This window comes from Propithecus coquereli, unplaced genomic scaffold (assembly GCF_000956105.1).
Source record: "Propithecus coquereli isolate 6110/MARCELLA unplaced genomic scaffold, Pcoq_1.0 Scaffold139, whole genome shotgun sequence".
Classification (NCBI taxonomy): Eukaryota; Metazoa; Chordata; class Mammalia; order Primates; family Indriidae; genus Propithecus; species Propithecus coquereli.
The window spans coordinates 5,631,683-5,644,667 of NW_012138191.1; the positions used below are offsets into that span (position 1 = coordinate 5,631,683).

The 12,985-nt window shown below is 57.6% G+C and overlaps 1 protein-coding gene across 1 annotated transcript; it reads right to left on the bottom strand.

Moving 5' to 3' along the window:
• Positions 1 to 1,822: 1,822 nt before the first annotated feature.
• On the bottom strand, positions 1,823 to 12,136 carry CDC25B (cell division cycle 25B). The gene is made up of 16 exons (XM_012639282.1): positions 11,124 to 12,136; positions 10,085 to 10,206; positions 9,403 to 9,454; positions 7,475 to 7,516; positions 7,300 to 7,336; positions 6,957 to 7,079; positions 6,742 to 6,864; positions 6,472 to 6,606; positions 5,966 to 6,046; positions 5,671 to 5,847; positions 5,407 to 5,502; positions 4,846 to 4,908; positions 4,600 to 4,698; positions 4,249 to 4,382; positions 3,279 to 3,390; positions 1,823 to 3,121 (listed from the first exon to the last, which is right to left on the bottom strand). The coding sequence occupies exons 1-16, from the start codon at positions 11,321 to 11,323 to the stop codon at positions 2,981 to 2,983; spliced, it is 1,737 nt and encodes a 578-aa protein (XP_012494736.1). The 5' UTR covers positions 11,324 to 12,136; the 3' UTR covers positions 1,823 to 2,980.
• Positions 12,137 to 12,985: the final 849 nt, after the last annotated feature.

Genomic DNA, 12,985 nt, shown 5'->3' on the forward strand with positions numbered 1-12,985 from the left:
TCACCACGTGAGCTGGCAGCACGTGGCGCTCTGGGGCTCCTGCAAACTGGAATCCTGCCCCGCCCTGGCCAGAGCCAGACAACCTTTAAAACTGGCTGGCGGCCCAGGATTTTAAACCGCCTCCCAGCCTGATCCACTTCCCTTCCGGCACATCCAGGAAGAAAGTTTTAGCTTCTCTCACTAAAGAGAAGGGACATGGGGGCGCCTCTGTCCCAATCCCCTGAATTTTCCAGGGGCAGAGGGGGTCCTGGCCTGAGTTGGGAACTGAGAGGCAAACCCATGGCACCCCCTTTCCCAGACCCAGGCTCCTGCCTCCCTCAGGGTAGCTGTGGGCACCAGGGCCTTCTCCTTTGCAAAATGAGCTGAATACCTACCTGGTGGGCTTAGGAGACAATACATCTAAAGTGTCTGGCACATACTAAGTGTCCCATGACTGCAGCTGTGACTCTGATGGTGGGTTATGATGGGAACACATGTGGCCACAGACGTCAGCCCTGGCACAAAGCCTGGGCATTGTAGACACTCAGCCTGTGCTGCTTCCTCCTCACATGGCCCAATCCAGGAGTGGGAAGAGGACACTCACGGAGAAGTGAGGCAGCCTAGCGACACCCCCTTGGTTGCTCTGGGACCAAGGTGGGAGGTGAGGGGTGGGAGAGTCCTGGGCAGGCTGGAATGCCAGCTCTGCCTATAGCTGCTGTGTGACCTTGGGAAAGTAAACACCCTCTCTGAGCATCCAACTGCTTTCCTGTGAAACCAGGAGGGTGGCTTCAAAAGACCACCTGAGTACCTGTTGGAGCAGGCATGTTTCAGCATGGTGGTACCCAGGGCTCACTCGCCCCCCTTCCCCACCTCTCCCTTTCTCAGGGGTCTGCACAGTTATTTGCCCTTTTCTGGGGCAAGTCCCCTCACCCAAATAAATTTTCACCTTGATGTCAGCTGCCTGCTCCGAGGATGCGGCTTTTGGAGGCTTCGGGGCTCCCCCCTCCCTCCCAGCCCCCAAAACCACACCCCATTACCCCCCACCTACTGTGCCCTCGCAGGGGGCTCTGGACCAGGAGTGAAGACCAAGCTTTTAGGAAAAGAAATGTGGGAGAACAAGCTGGAGGCAGGGGAAGTGTTCTTCAGGCTTAGCCTGGGAACCTGGAGTCTCTTTTTGCTGCTCTGGTAGGAAACAGCCTCCATTTTCCCATCTGCAAAATGGAGTGGATAATCATTGCACCACCTACTTCAGAACGTAGATGCACTTTCACAGAAAGAGACAATCACATCTGACATATGTTATGTGTGCACTGTATTAGGCAAAGCTACTATCACATAGCTCACATTTGTGTGTAGTGGGGGTGGGTCATCTGCAGTGGTATTCAGAGGGAATTTCCTCAGAGACACCTGGGTTTGAGTCTGGGAGCTGTTCTCCCAGATCAGCCCTTTCCCACTCTTTTGCAGGGATGAGCCTGAGGAGGTCCCAAATCCTGAAAGACCAGGAGTCCTTTAAGTTTATCCTGAGGACGATGGGGAGCCATTGATAATCCTTGAGTGATGGGGTCACTCTTGCCTTTTAGTGCAGAGTTCAGGAAGGATGAACCCAGAAGTGCTTGGGTAGCCAGGTGAGAGGAAGGAGGGGCTGAATCCAAAGCCCTGGCAGGGCTGTCGTGCAGGAGATGAAAGGTCATGTCATGCAGGTCATGAAAGGGGCATGAGGGTTAACATGAGATTCCCTCTCCAGGAAGTCTCCCAGCCTCTCCTGACCTTCCCCCCACCCCAGTCCCACCATCAGAGTCGCCTGTGGTCTTGTCAAGGGCCCCACAGGACACAACGCTGGTTACTCAACTTGCTCAGTGCTTTATTGAACCAGGGCCCCAACAGATGACTCATTAGGGCCTTCGAGCACAGCCCTTCCCCCATCTTGAGATTTAGAATCCAGAGATTGCCAGTCCTTAATTTAGCTGCTTCTGCGACATTTCCCTCTTAAATATTTCCAAATCCTAAGTGTAAAGATTTTTGTCCACACGGACAGACACACATATATTCCTGCTGCAGGCTGTCATGCTCACCAAAATGTTTCCACCCAGTTTGTGTGTGTAAGGCACTGTGCATCCATGGCCATCCATCCATCCTTCCATCTATCCATCCATCCATCCATCCATCCTTCTGTCCAACCGCAACAAAGGAGCAGCAAGTTCTGACCAGTCAGGCCCCAGGGTTCACAGCAGTGGGGGCTGGGCTTCCAGCAGGCTCAAGACACAGGCCTTAGCCCTTGCCCTGGGAGCCCCCAAGGATAGTAACATCCTGTTCTGGGCCAAGAAAACTGGGACCGGGTGGGTAATTAATGTTTGACAGGTGGAGCCTAAACAGCCTATGAAAGTGTCCTGAGATGGGCAAAAAGACAAACAAATCAAGCATGCAGGTAACACTGAAACAGGACAGAGTAAGAGCTTACATTTCTGCAGGCAGTGCTCCTATAGAGGGACCAGAAAGAGCAAGAGAGAAAGGGGCAGAATGACAGATACACCCATGACTCCTGCAGAGGGTGGGGGACAGCCCTAGCTAGGTGAGAACCCAGGGCAGGGTGCTGACTCCCAGGCCAGGGAGGAATTCAGCTCTGAACCATCCTCAGGGGTGGTAGCTGTCCCCCAGCCTCAGCTGACATATACACAAAGGGGCTCTTGTGGACACAGGGAGACAAAAGGTTAGCCCAAACAAGGAAGCAAAAAGGCTCCTGCTGGACACAAAACACTGCCTTAAGCTGGTGTTAACCCAACTTAACAGGCCAGGCTCTTCCTGAGTGGGGGTGGCTGCCACCAGGATATGGAACATGACTGGGGTGAGACAGGGGAATTGGGGCTGGGGCAGATTGGTGGGACACCCACACTGTCCCCGGGATAGCACCTGGGCCTCCAACAGGGCCTCGGCCCTGCAAATCCACAGGGCAGCTGGCGCCAGGCCTCGCAAAGCAAGGGAGATGGCAGGACTGCCGTGGCTCTCACTGGTCCTGCAGCCGGCTGCAGAGCTCCCGCCGGCTCCGCTCCCCAGCCCAGCTGCGTGTCTTGAGGCGGAAAGTCTTCAGCTCCTCCTTGAAGGCCTCATGGTTCATGGGCCGGTAGTCCTGGGGCTCACAGAAGTTCTAGGGCAGGACGGGAGGGGCCCATCAATACAGGGGAGTGGGTACCTTTGGGGGGACCCAGCCCTCCTTCTTCTCCTAGGGCATAGCCTGGCCGAGCCCCCTTCCTTCTGCTTCTACCCTCCTGCAGAGACTGCCCCCCACCGCCACCCCACAGTACCGGGTGCTGTGGGAAGAACTCCTTGTAGCCGCCTTTGAGGACATACATCTCAGGATAGTAGAGACTGGGGTAGTCGTTGGCAGCACGGTCTCGTTCCCTGATGAAGCGGCACCTGAACCAGCACAGTAGGGGTGATAAGAGCTGGGCATGTGGCGGGGGGGTGCATCAGGGGACCCATTCCCTGCACCCACTCCTTTCAGGGCCTTGGGGAGCCTCAGAAGGTTTTCGAGCACGGGAACGTCAGCCACAGAACATTTTCAAAAGATCAGTCTGGCTACTGGGCATAGGAGAGCTTGGCAGGCATAGAAGGAAGGAGGTACATCAAGGTGTGCTGTTTCTAGAAGGCAGCTGCACAATCTGCATGTAGCCTGGACCAGGAAGAAGCAGAAGAGGAGAGAAATGGACGGAATTCAAGAGATACATTCAGGAGGTCTCCTGGACAAGATCTGGCGAGGACTAGAGGCGGGGAGAAGAAGGGATGGAAGAGAAGGGCCCAAGACCAAAGCCCGGTGACGGGTGGAGGCGGATACCACATGCTGGAATCCCTGGAGAAGAGGGGAGGGCAGCAGAGATGAGGAATCTGTGAGGAGCATCTGGGTACAGATTCCCAGCACACAGGTGAGGCCAGGCGGGAGAGCCACTAGCAGGCAGATGGCCCAGTGGCCACCCAGGAGAGGAGGCAGGGGGAGGACAGACGGCCAGGCAGAGCAGAGGCTTAGGAGAAGGAGCTCAGCTGAGGGCTGTGCTGCTGTGGACGCCAAAGGAACAGGGTACCAATGGCGACCTAACAGCATGGAACACTAGAAGGGTCAGCATCACTGAGGACCAGGAGAGGGCCCTTAGACGCAGCAAGAGGCCCAGGCCGGGGAGGGGCCAGGCTTGCACCTCTGGCCATACCAATGGCTCCAACACCTGCAAGCCAGAGAATGCCCAGGCAGACACGAGCTGGCTGGGCAGAGCTGGGACTCACATGCGGGGCCCGCGCTCGGATGAAAATTCACAGTGGAAAATGAGGATGATTCTCTTGTCCAGGCTGCAGGGCACGATGGGGCTCTGCAGCAGGAAGGCCTCGGCATCGCGTTCCAGGGGCAAGTTCACGGCAGTCTGTCAGAGGAGCTGGGGCTCAGGCCACAGCCCTGGGCCGGGGAGGCAGACCCTCCCTTTGTGTTCCCCATCTTTCAGGCAGGTGACCTCACCTCTTGGTGGGCAGGATCCTACCCCAGGAGAAGGTACACCCGCCCTCCACCGATTCGCCCTCTGGGCAGACGAAGCATCTGAACCAGGTGGGGCCTTCAGGCCCTTTCCCATCACCCCATCTCACCTTGATGTGCCCGCCTTCATACTCATAGGGGTATCTGCAGTCCACAATCATGAACTTTTCCACGATGTTGCTGAACTTGCCCATCAACAGGGCCACCATCTGTAGGAGGTCATGGGGGTTGGTCCCAGCAGGTCAGGCTGGCCCTAGCCCTTCCTCTGGCCTGGTCCAGGCAGCTCGTCCCCAGGGAAGGTGAAGGGCTGAACGGTGGGCCCAGATGTGCCTAAGAAAGGGCTCAAGCTTGCTTACTGTTTCTGGTGAGATGTACTTGAGATCCTGGTGTTTTCCGTCCACAGTCTGTAGGAGGAAGGCCTGAGGGAAGGGATGAGAGAGAGGAGAAAGTGAAATTGATAAGACTAGGAGTCTGGAAAAAAGGAAGTTTCATTTCTAAGCCCAGAGGCCACACCTGCTTTGGCCTTTGAATTCAGCTCTTGTTCCCATGGCAACCCAGGGGGCCTCTAGGGTCTGACCCCCAGGGAACAGCCTTCCAGGGGGAAGTGAGGAGGAGCATGGAAGAGATGAACTCTTCACTTCTGTCTTCACACTCTGCCAAGCCTGAGCATGAGCATGAGAAGTCTCCAAGCTAGATCTTAGCTTGGAAATGTTTTCCGAGGTTGAGATACCACCGAGGCCTAGACAGACTTGAGACAGAGTCAAGAGACCAAGGAGAGCCAGAGGGAGGAGTCTTTGTGAGAACAAAGGATGAAAAGATACAAAGGACAAAGACAAGGGGGCCTCTGGGGAGAGAGGGAGGAGCGGAAGCAGTTCCTGAGCTAGGGCCACAGTCAGTAAGAGGCCAGGCGCTGCTACCTTGGAGTAATCTCCGATCAGCTCACGGTGGTCACTGTCCAGTATGTTCTCAATCTCATCATGACACAGGGACTTCGAGCGAAGGACACGGGCTTTCTGGAAGGTGAGGCAGATGGAGGCCAGGGTCAGTGCCCCTTTTCACGGCCATGCCCAGGCTGCCATCTGCACCCTACCCTCTGCCGCAAACCCAACCAAGGGGGTGGCAGCCCAGGTGCTTGCCCAAGGTGGGCAGCAACAGCCCTGCCCCAGGAGAAAGGCACCCACACGTTCCTCAGACTCCTGCTGCTCCTCCGGAGGGGTCACGCTCTTCCTCCGCTTGTTCTGAACAGGCACGTCCCTGTCCTGGGGCCGCTCCAGCCTCTTGAGGATGGGCCGGATCACACTGCAGGGCATGGATGGCGAGCGGAAGAGCCGCTGGCACTTGCTGTACATGACAAGGTCCTGGCAGGGACAGCAGATCAGGGTCAGAGTGCCCAGCACCCACCCACCCCTCAAATCCCACCAGGAGGGTAGGACCCCACCCCTCCACATTCCATGGGGGGCCACCCCAGAGGCCCACCTGCTCCTCTTCCTTTTCCAAGGTCTTGACCAGCGGGGCGCTAATGAGGCTCTCCATGCCTGGGGGCACTGCATCGTCGTCCTGAGGCCCGATCAGCAAGGATATGGTCACACCCACAGGCACAGGCCAAAACCCTCCATCCCCCAGTCCTCCAGCACAGCCTTCCCTGTTCTCCCCACAAACCCCAAGCTGACAGCCTGCCATGGCCCTGCCAGCTCCTCCACACAGGGGAGCCCCCCAGATCCAAGGAGCTGCAGGGACCCACTTGCTGCTGGGGCTTGCACTGAACCCTGAGAAGTTCCCCAACCCTGCCCATCCTCCCCCTACTGTGGCACCAGCCACCTGCTCTTTGATTGGCCAGAGGTCAGCCTGTGCCTCAGTTACCTTGAATTCCTCTTCTGACCCTGGAGTGAGGTCACAGTCTTGCTGCAGGGGCTCAGAGCTCTCTTCCTTTGGGAGATCCCAGAGAGGGGGAGGTAGGGACCTGGCAGGGCAAGGCTGTTTACCTTCAAGTCACTCTCTAGGATATCCACAAATCCATCATCTTCCTCAGCATCCCCCTCAGCAGGGGTCAGGGAGAGGCAACCTGGGGCCAGGGGACTCAGCTCTTCTACTTCCATCTTCCACTCAGGGTTGAGACACTGTCGGCGTGATGAACAGGCACTGACTCAGGGGTAGGGACACCCCCATTCTTCTGGGGGCTTGGGACCACCCTCCCCTTCCCTGTGGCTGTCTCCTCTCAAAGCCCCTGCGAGGAGCAAACTCTCCTGTAGTACCATCAGGTCAGGGGCCGAGTTTGGCCTCTGGGCGAAAGCTTCCCTGCGGCTGGCCCACTCCGTAAGAGCACGGGCAGAGCCGGGATGGGTGGGCTTCCACGGCATCTTGAAGACAACTCTATCCTGTGGGGTAAGATGGGAGAGGAGGGTCATTAAGGCCAGAGAACCACCCTGGCATGCCCCCTCCTCTCCCATCCCGGCCTCTGGATGCGCACGTTCTCCTTATCGTCCCCAGAGCTGCTGGCAGCTCTGCCGCCCACCGTGCTCTTCCTCTGGCCATCTGGCGCTTGGGAGTTGGTGATGTTCCGCAGCACAGGGCTGTGGCCCAGCAGCCTCACCTAGAGAGCCAGGCAGGGTAGCAGGCGCTGAGGGCTGCATTCTTCTGGCACCAGCCCAGGCCCTGCCTTCTCCACACCTCCTCCAACTCCCCCATCTCCCGAGTAGACCAGGGACACCCGGCTGCATCAGGTCCACCTCTGGGAGGTGCTCCCGGGATGCCTCCTTCCCATGCCTGGCCAGCATGCCTGAGCCTCCTGTCGGGCTGCAGAGGACACTCACCGGCATGGATTGGAAGCGTCGGATGGCAAACTGTTCACTGCAGAAGGAAACAGGGACAGTGACGGTTGAGACAGTCAGGGCAGGGACTGAGAACATGCTAGATGCCCTTCCACCAGAGCCCTGCAAGCCCTGGGGGAAAGCCCGAGGTGGGTGGAGGAGGCCTGGGAGCACTTACTTTCGAATGACCCGGCTGGCTGCCTGGATAGCTTGTTCAAACCTAGGACAGAGAAGGGTCCATGTAACCCATCCTCGCCTGCACCCATCACCACCCAGCACCAGGCCCCTAATCCACAAGGCCAAGGGGCCAGGGATGAGGGCCAAGACAAGGACCAGGGCTCAGGCCAGGGGAAGGGGAGGGCAGGAGGAAGAATGGCCACCCTCAATGGGGCCCAGGTATCAGGGAGAGGGTGAGAAGACAGGCAGTTTGGGATTTTAAAGGCTGCCCTGAATGGAAGAGGGCCCAGAGAATGGCAGTGATGGAGACAGCTGGGGTAGGTCACAGGGTCGTTGAGGCGTCACCAAGGCAACAGTCTCGCCAGCCTGCACACAGGCCTTCCACCTGTATGCAAATCACCTCAGCAGGGCCATATGGCCGCCAGGAAAGGCATCCATCCATCCCGTGATGACAGGCTGTGGCACCCAGCAATGTGGATGTCTCCAGGGCCTGGATACCAAAGCTGGGCTTCCCTCCCTGTGGGAGGGGCTGGCCTGGCTCCCCTCAGGACAGGGGCCTGCTTTAGGCCTCCGCTGGATCAGCCCTAGTCTGTTATAGCCAACCCCCTAGTGACAAATGTGCAGGGTCACATCCTCTCCTCCCTCCTGTGGAATTTTCCAGGACCCAACCCCTGTCCCACCCCCTCCTCCTGCCTTAGAAGAGGCCAGCAGGCAAGGAATTCCAACAGATGTTCCTTCTGAGGCTGGGGCATACGCTGCTATATATAGGCCCCGCCCCCCAGCTATGTCACCAGAGACCACCTGCCACGCGGAGCTTTTGTGCGTCTATGCACACACACATACAAGCTGGCTTCTTTCTGAGAAACTCTGTATAACCGTCAAAGCAGGTGCAAAGGTGGGGGGGGCACTCAGGGCTAAAGTGTCAAGGGGATGAAAGGGACGCCTCCCCCCGTGGTGGGGGGGTTGTGTGTGCTGTGCCCAGCCAACCTGGCATCAGGGATGACCAATTTCATTGGCTTGGTTTCCAATCTGCACCTGGCCTTGGGGGTAAGGCAAGGAACAGCTCAGTGTTGTCACCAAAAAGCAACCTGCAGTCCCCCCCTCCACCCCCACCCAATTCTCTCCCCGTTTCCTGTTTATGACCAAACTCTGCAGCCCAGCCCAGTCTGATCAAAGGCAGTGGGAAGCAAGACAGTCACTGCCCTGAACCCAAAGCCATAGTTCCCCAGCACAGGCTGGGCATACCCAGCTGTCTCTACTAATGGCTGGCAGCTGCTCCTCCTGCTTGGGTCTTAACAGCTGGATGGGAACAGCTGTGCTCCGGAAGGCACTACCCATGCCCCATACAACCAAGAAGTAGGCATCTGTCCAGAGCAGAGCCCACCAGCTCTCTGTCCACTCCCTCTCCCACAGGGCCTAACCCAGGGGCCGGCCAGAGGGCCAAGTGTCACTGATGCCAGAGATTGCTGATGGGCCAAGAGCCAAATCAGTCTGCAGGCAATTGGGTTTTGTTCGGCCTAAAGTGAGTTAAAGTTTTGAGTTATTTGGAACATATTTTTAAATTATGATATTTCGCAGAAAAAAAAATAGGTATAGTCAAAAAAGAAAACCAAGACATACACTGGGCTTGCATTCCTGCAAGACAAAGGCTAGCTGGAGTCAAGTATCTGCTGCTGCCAGTGTCCACCGTCCCCACCATCGCTGGCCCTTAGCTCACTCTCAGTTGGCTCCCATGAAAGTAGACCCTTCTCTGGGACAGGGAGCAGAACGCCAAGGCCTGGGAAGGTCGGTGAGTCCCCTCCACTGAGTGGGGCTCCTGAGGGGTCTGTCCATTTTCCCAGGCCTCCCTGGTGAGTTTATGCTAGAACTAGGATTCCTGAAGGTAGGTGCTGACTCCTTGGCAGTAGGGATTCCCCCTTCTCTACTCACGCCTGCTCCGCCATCTGGGGGTCCATGGGGCTGGGGGAATCCATGCAGAGACCTGGAGGGATAGAGCACCTCGGTTTGAAAGTAGTGGCATTTTCTATATATTCCCCCCCCATACTATATCCTAAGAAGGGTGGAAAAAACTTTCCATTTTGGATTTTGACACATTAAAAAAATGAAATAAAAACCTAACGATGGACCCTGAGGGCTGATAAACCGAACCATCCTCCAAGTGGAACAGGGCTCCATTCCCTGTGCACGATGGGAATCCCTTTATACACGTTTTTAAACCACAGTGCTTGCTAAGCATTTTTCTTGAACTGGTTTAGAATAATTTAAAACAATCTGTTCTAGAAGAGACAATGATTTAGGAAAAAGTTACAGACTAAGAAAATGTTCTAAAGACCAACTTTCAGCTCTCTGTGCTTCCCAGGTGGGGCTGTGGTTTAGCAGCTTTGGCGTGGTTTTGAATAGGTAAGATCTCATCTCTTGCAGAGGGCCCCACCCTGCCACCCACTCAGCCAGTCTGGGTTGAGTGTAGTGAGGCTCAGAAGAGGTGAGGCCCCTCGGCCCACCAGGTTGTGGGAAGGATGTTCATTTGATCATATCACTTGGGAGGGGCCCAGGCAGCCCCGAAAACTCTCCTGGCACTGAGTGGACCTGCCCAGGCACCCCTGGGCCTCACCTGCATCAGAAGATTCAGAGGACTCAGACGACAGGGAGGATTCAGATGCACGTCGTGACAGGGATAGGCATGTCAGCCGGCTGCGGAAGAGCAGGCTCCCTGCCTGACTTTTTGGGGTCTCACTGGCAAGGGAGCAGGGACCCAGGAAAGGAGAAAGGTAAACGTGGTACTCATGGGCTGGCCGGCCCATGTTCCCACTTGCCACCCACCTCTGAAGGGCCCATCCAGCCTCTGCACAACCCCAGGGAGGTGTTCTGCTCACTGAGGGAAGAACTGAGCAACACACACCAGAGAGGTCATGGCCCCAGGGTGAGACCCTCTTCTGAGGTCAAGGCAGACTCATTCTACAGTGACCCTAAAGTGTCTTCTCTTTGTTGATTGGTTTAGCAAAGGTCCTCCCAGGTGCAGCGGAAGGTGAGCCCAGGGCAAGAGCAATGAGCCTGGGCTGGGGGTTGGTGGGTTAGCAGAACAGCCAGGGAGAGTCTTCCCCTAAACTTTTAGACCCCCACCTACCCACGTGCTTTCCTGAAGGAAGGGCCAAGACCTGGGTCTCTATTACAGCTGGGACAACCCAGGCCAGACCAAACGGGTTTTGTACACAGAGGGATCAGCTCAGTGTGTAAACTCCTAGCCCTGAGGGCAGGTTGGGTGGAGGGAGCAGGGGCACAGGCCTGTGAGTACCCCAACTCTCTACCACTCAAAAGTTCCCCCTCCAGTCTTGGGGTCCCCAGCCTAGGGCAAAATGCGGCTATTTGGGCAGAGATTAGGGAGGCAGCTTGGTGGAGGCACAATGGGGTAGGAGTAAAGATGCTCTTACAGACCAAGAGCAAGTCACCTGGAGAGTGTGAGCAGCACAGCCCCGGTCTCACAGCTCAAATCCTGGGGCCCCTGAGGCACGGCCAAGAACGTCCCTCTGCTCTGCACGGGACGCCTCCCCATTCCATCTCTTGGATTCAGCTCCCACGCACAGTCTCCCAGGAGGCCCAGGACCCTAGTCCGGGCCTCTCACCCCACACCCAGCCTCCGTGGGGTGTCCTACCTGCCGAGCCCGGCGAGATCGTGCATGGTCTGGGTGAGGGTAGTGACCGGCGAGGAAGCGGCCGCGCGCTTTGGGGATCCCAGGGGGCCATGAGATCCCAGCACGAGGCCCGGGAGGTGGCCCGGACGTTGGGCGCCAGAGCGCACGCCGGCCGGACTGAGAGCCGAGCCCGGGGCGGGCTCCGGCTGGGGCACCTCCATCGCGGCGGGGCCGGCAGGAGGCTGGCTGGAGGGCCAGGCGCAGGACGGCCAACAGACGCGGGGCACAGCTGGCTGGGACGAGGGAGGGAACGGGCCGGGGGTCGGGGGGAAGGGAGGGAGGGAGGAAGAGCAGCGGGGCCGGGAGCGAGGGAGAGGGATGCGGGGAGGATGGGGAGGGGTGAAGGGACGCGGGGTTCAAGCGCCAGTCTAGAAAGTCTCTAGTTGCAGCTGCCACCTCCACCTCCTTATATATTCGAAAAATAACAGCGGCCGCGCCGCCGGACGCCACCAATGGGGGCGCGGGTTAGAGGAGGGCGGGATCGAGGGCGGGGCCCGCGGGGAAGAGGCTCGGAGGCTGGATTTCCAGGCTTTGGGTGGGGCGGAGGAATTGGGGTTTATCCCACGTCCCGGCACATCCTCCCCCGCCCCCACTTCCCGGGCGTGAGGATCCTGGCCTCCCGAATTCCGCCTCTCGCGGCATGGTTTGGAGCTACACACTTGCAAAGGATGACAGCCCCCTAGGGTGGCCTTAGAAGGACCCCCTACTGTTTAATATCTCGAATGATCGATCACAAGCAGGAGCAGTGAGAGGCTCCACCCTGCGCCCGGAAGTTTGCTAAACACAGCTGCGCCGTATGGTCTGCGTTAGATATTCCATTTTACAGACTGGGACGTTGAGGCGTGGAGAAGTTCATTAACTCGTTCAAGGTCACGCTATTGGGCAAGTGGTGGGGCCAGGATTCGCTCGCACCTAGGAGCCTTAGACCCCGCAGCCTCGCTGCCCACGCGACTGGCAGTGCCGAGCAGCAGCAAAGCGTAATTCGCCGGCGGAGCCGCGGGCGCTGCAGGTGGGCTGGCCGTGGGGGCCCCAAGCGGGGACTGACGGGCCTCTCCGGGGACCCCTAGGTTAGATGTTACCCCAAAGGGCCCAATTTTCTCCAGCAGACCTAGAAGAGGCCCTAACGGTTGGACTAGGCATGGGTTTCTAAGCCCGGGAGTTGAGAAAGGTGTCAGCGACCAGAGAACTCAGTCATGGAATTATCACGCCCATCGATGGTTTTGCTAATTTGGTGCCAATGGCACCGTATTGTTTAACTGGTGTTTCTTTGATGTCCAGGGAGGCTGAATTTGTCAATACTTTAAACTAAGCAACTTCTAATTATCTATTCACCTTCCAGCTGAGCCCGTTTTCCTGGAGCGAAGCCAGAAGGCTGCACCGTAAAGCCTTTGCACCCCGTCTCCACAGGGAAGAGGTGCCTTCCGGTAGGGCGAAGGGCAGCGCAGCAACGCAGGAGCTGCGTGGGGCCTCGCACCCCTTCCCGTGCAGTCCCAACCATCCGGGCCCAAGGTGCACCGCATGAGGGTGGCAAAAGGGAGGGCTTGGGTGAGCCAGCAGATGTGAAGGGAAGACCCCAACCCCACCTGAGCGAGACGACCAAGGTGGGAACCTTGACCTTTCCTTCTGTGAACATTTTGCCCGGCTCCTGTGCTGTGCCAGGCGCTGTCCTGCGAGCTGGGTAGGGCTGGGTTTCCGGTTCATCGTCCTTGGGTCAGAGAGGTCATGCTCCCGACCTCCAGCCACTAAGTCACAGTGGGGGATGTGTCTGCCCTTAGTGCCCGAGGGGGAGGGGAGAATTACCACTGTGAGGCCTCCCACTCCAA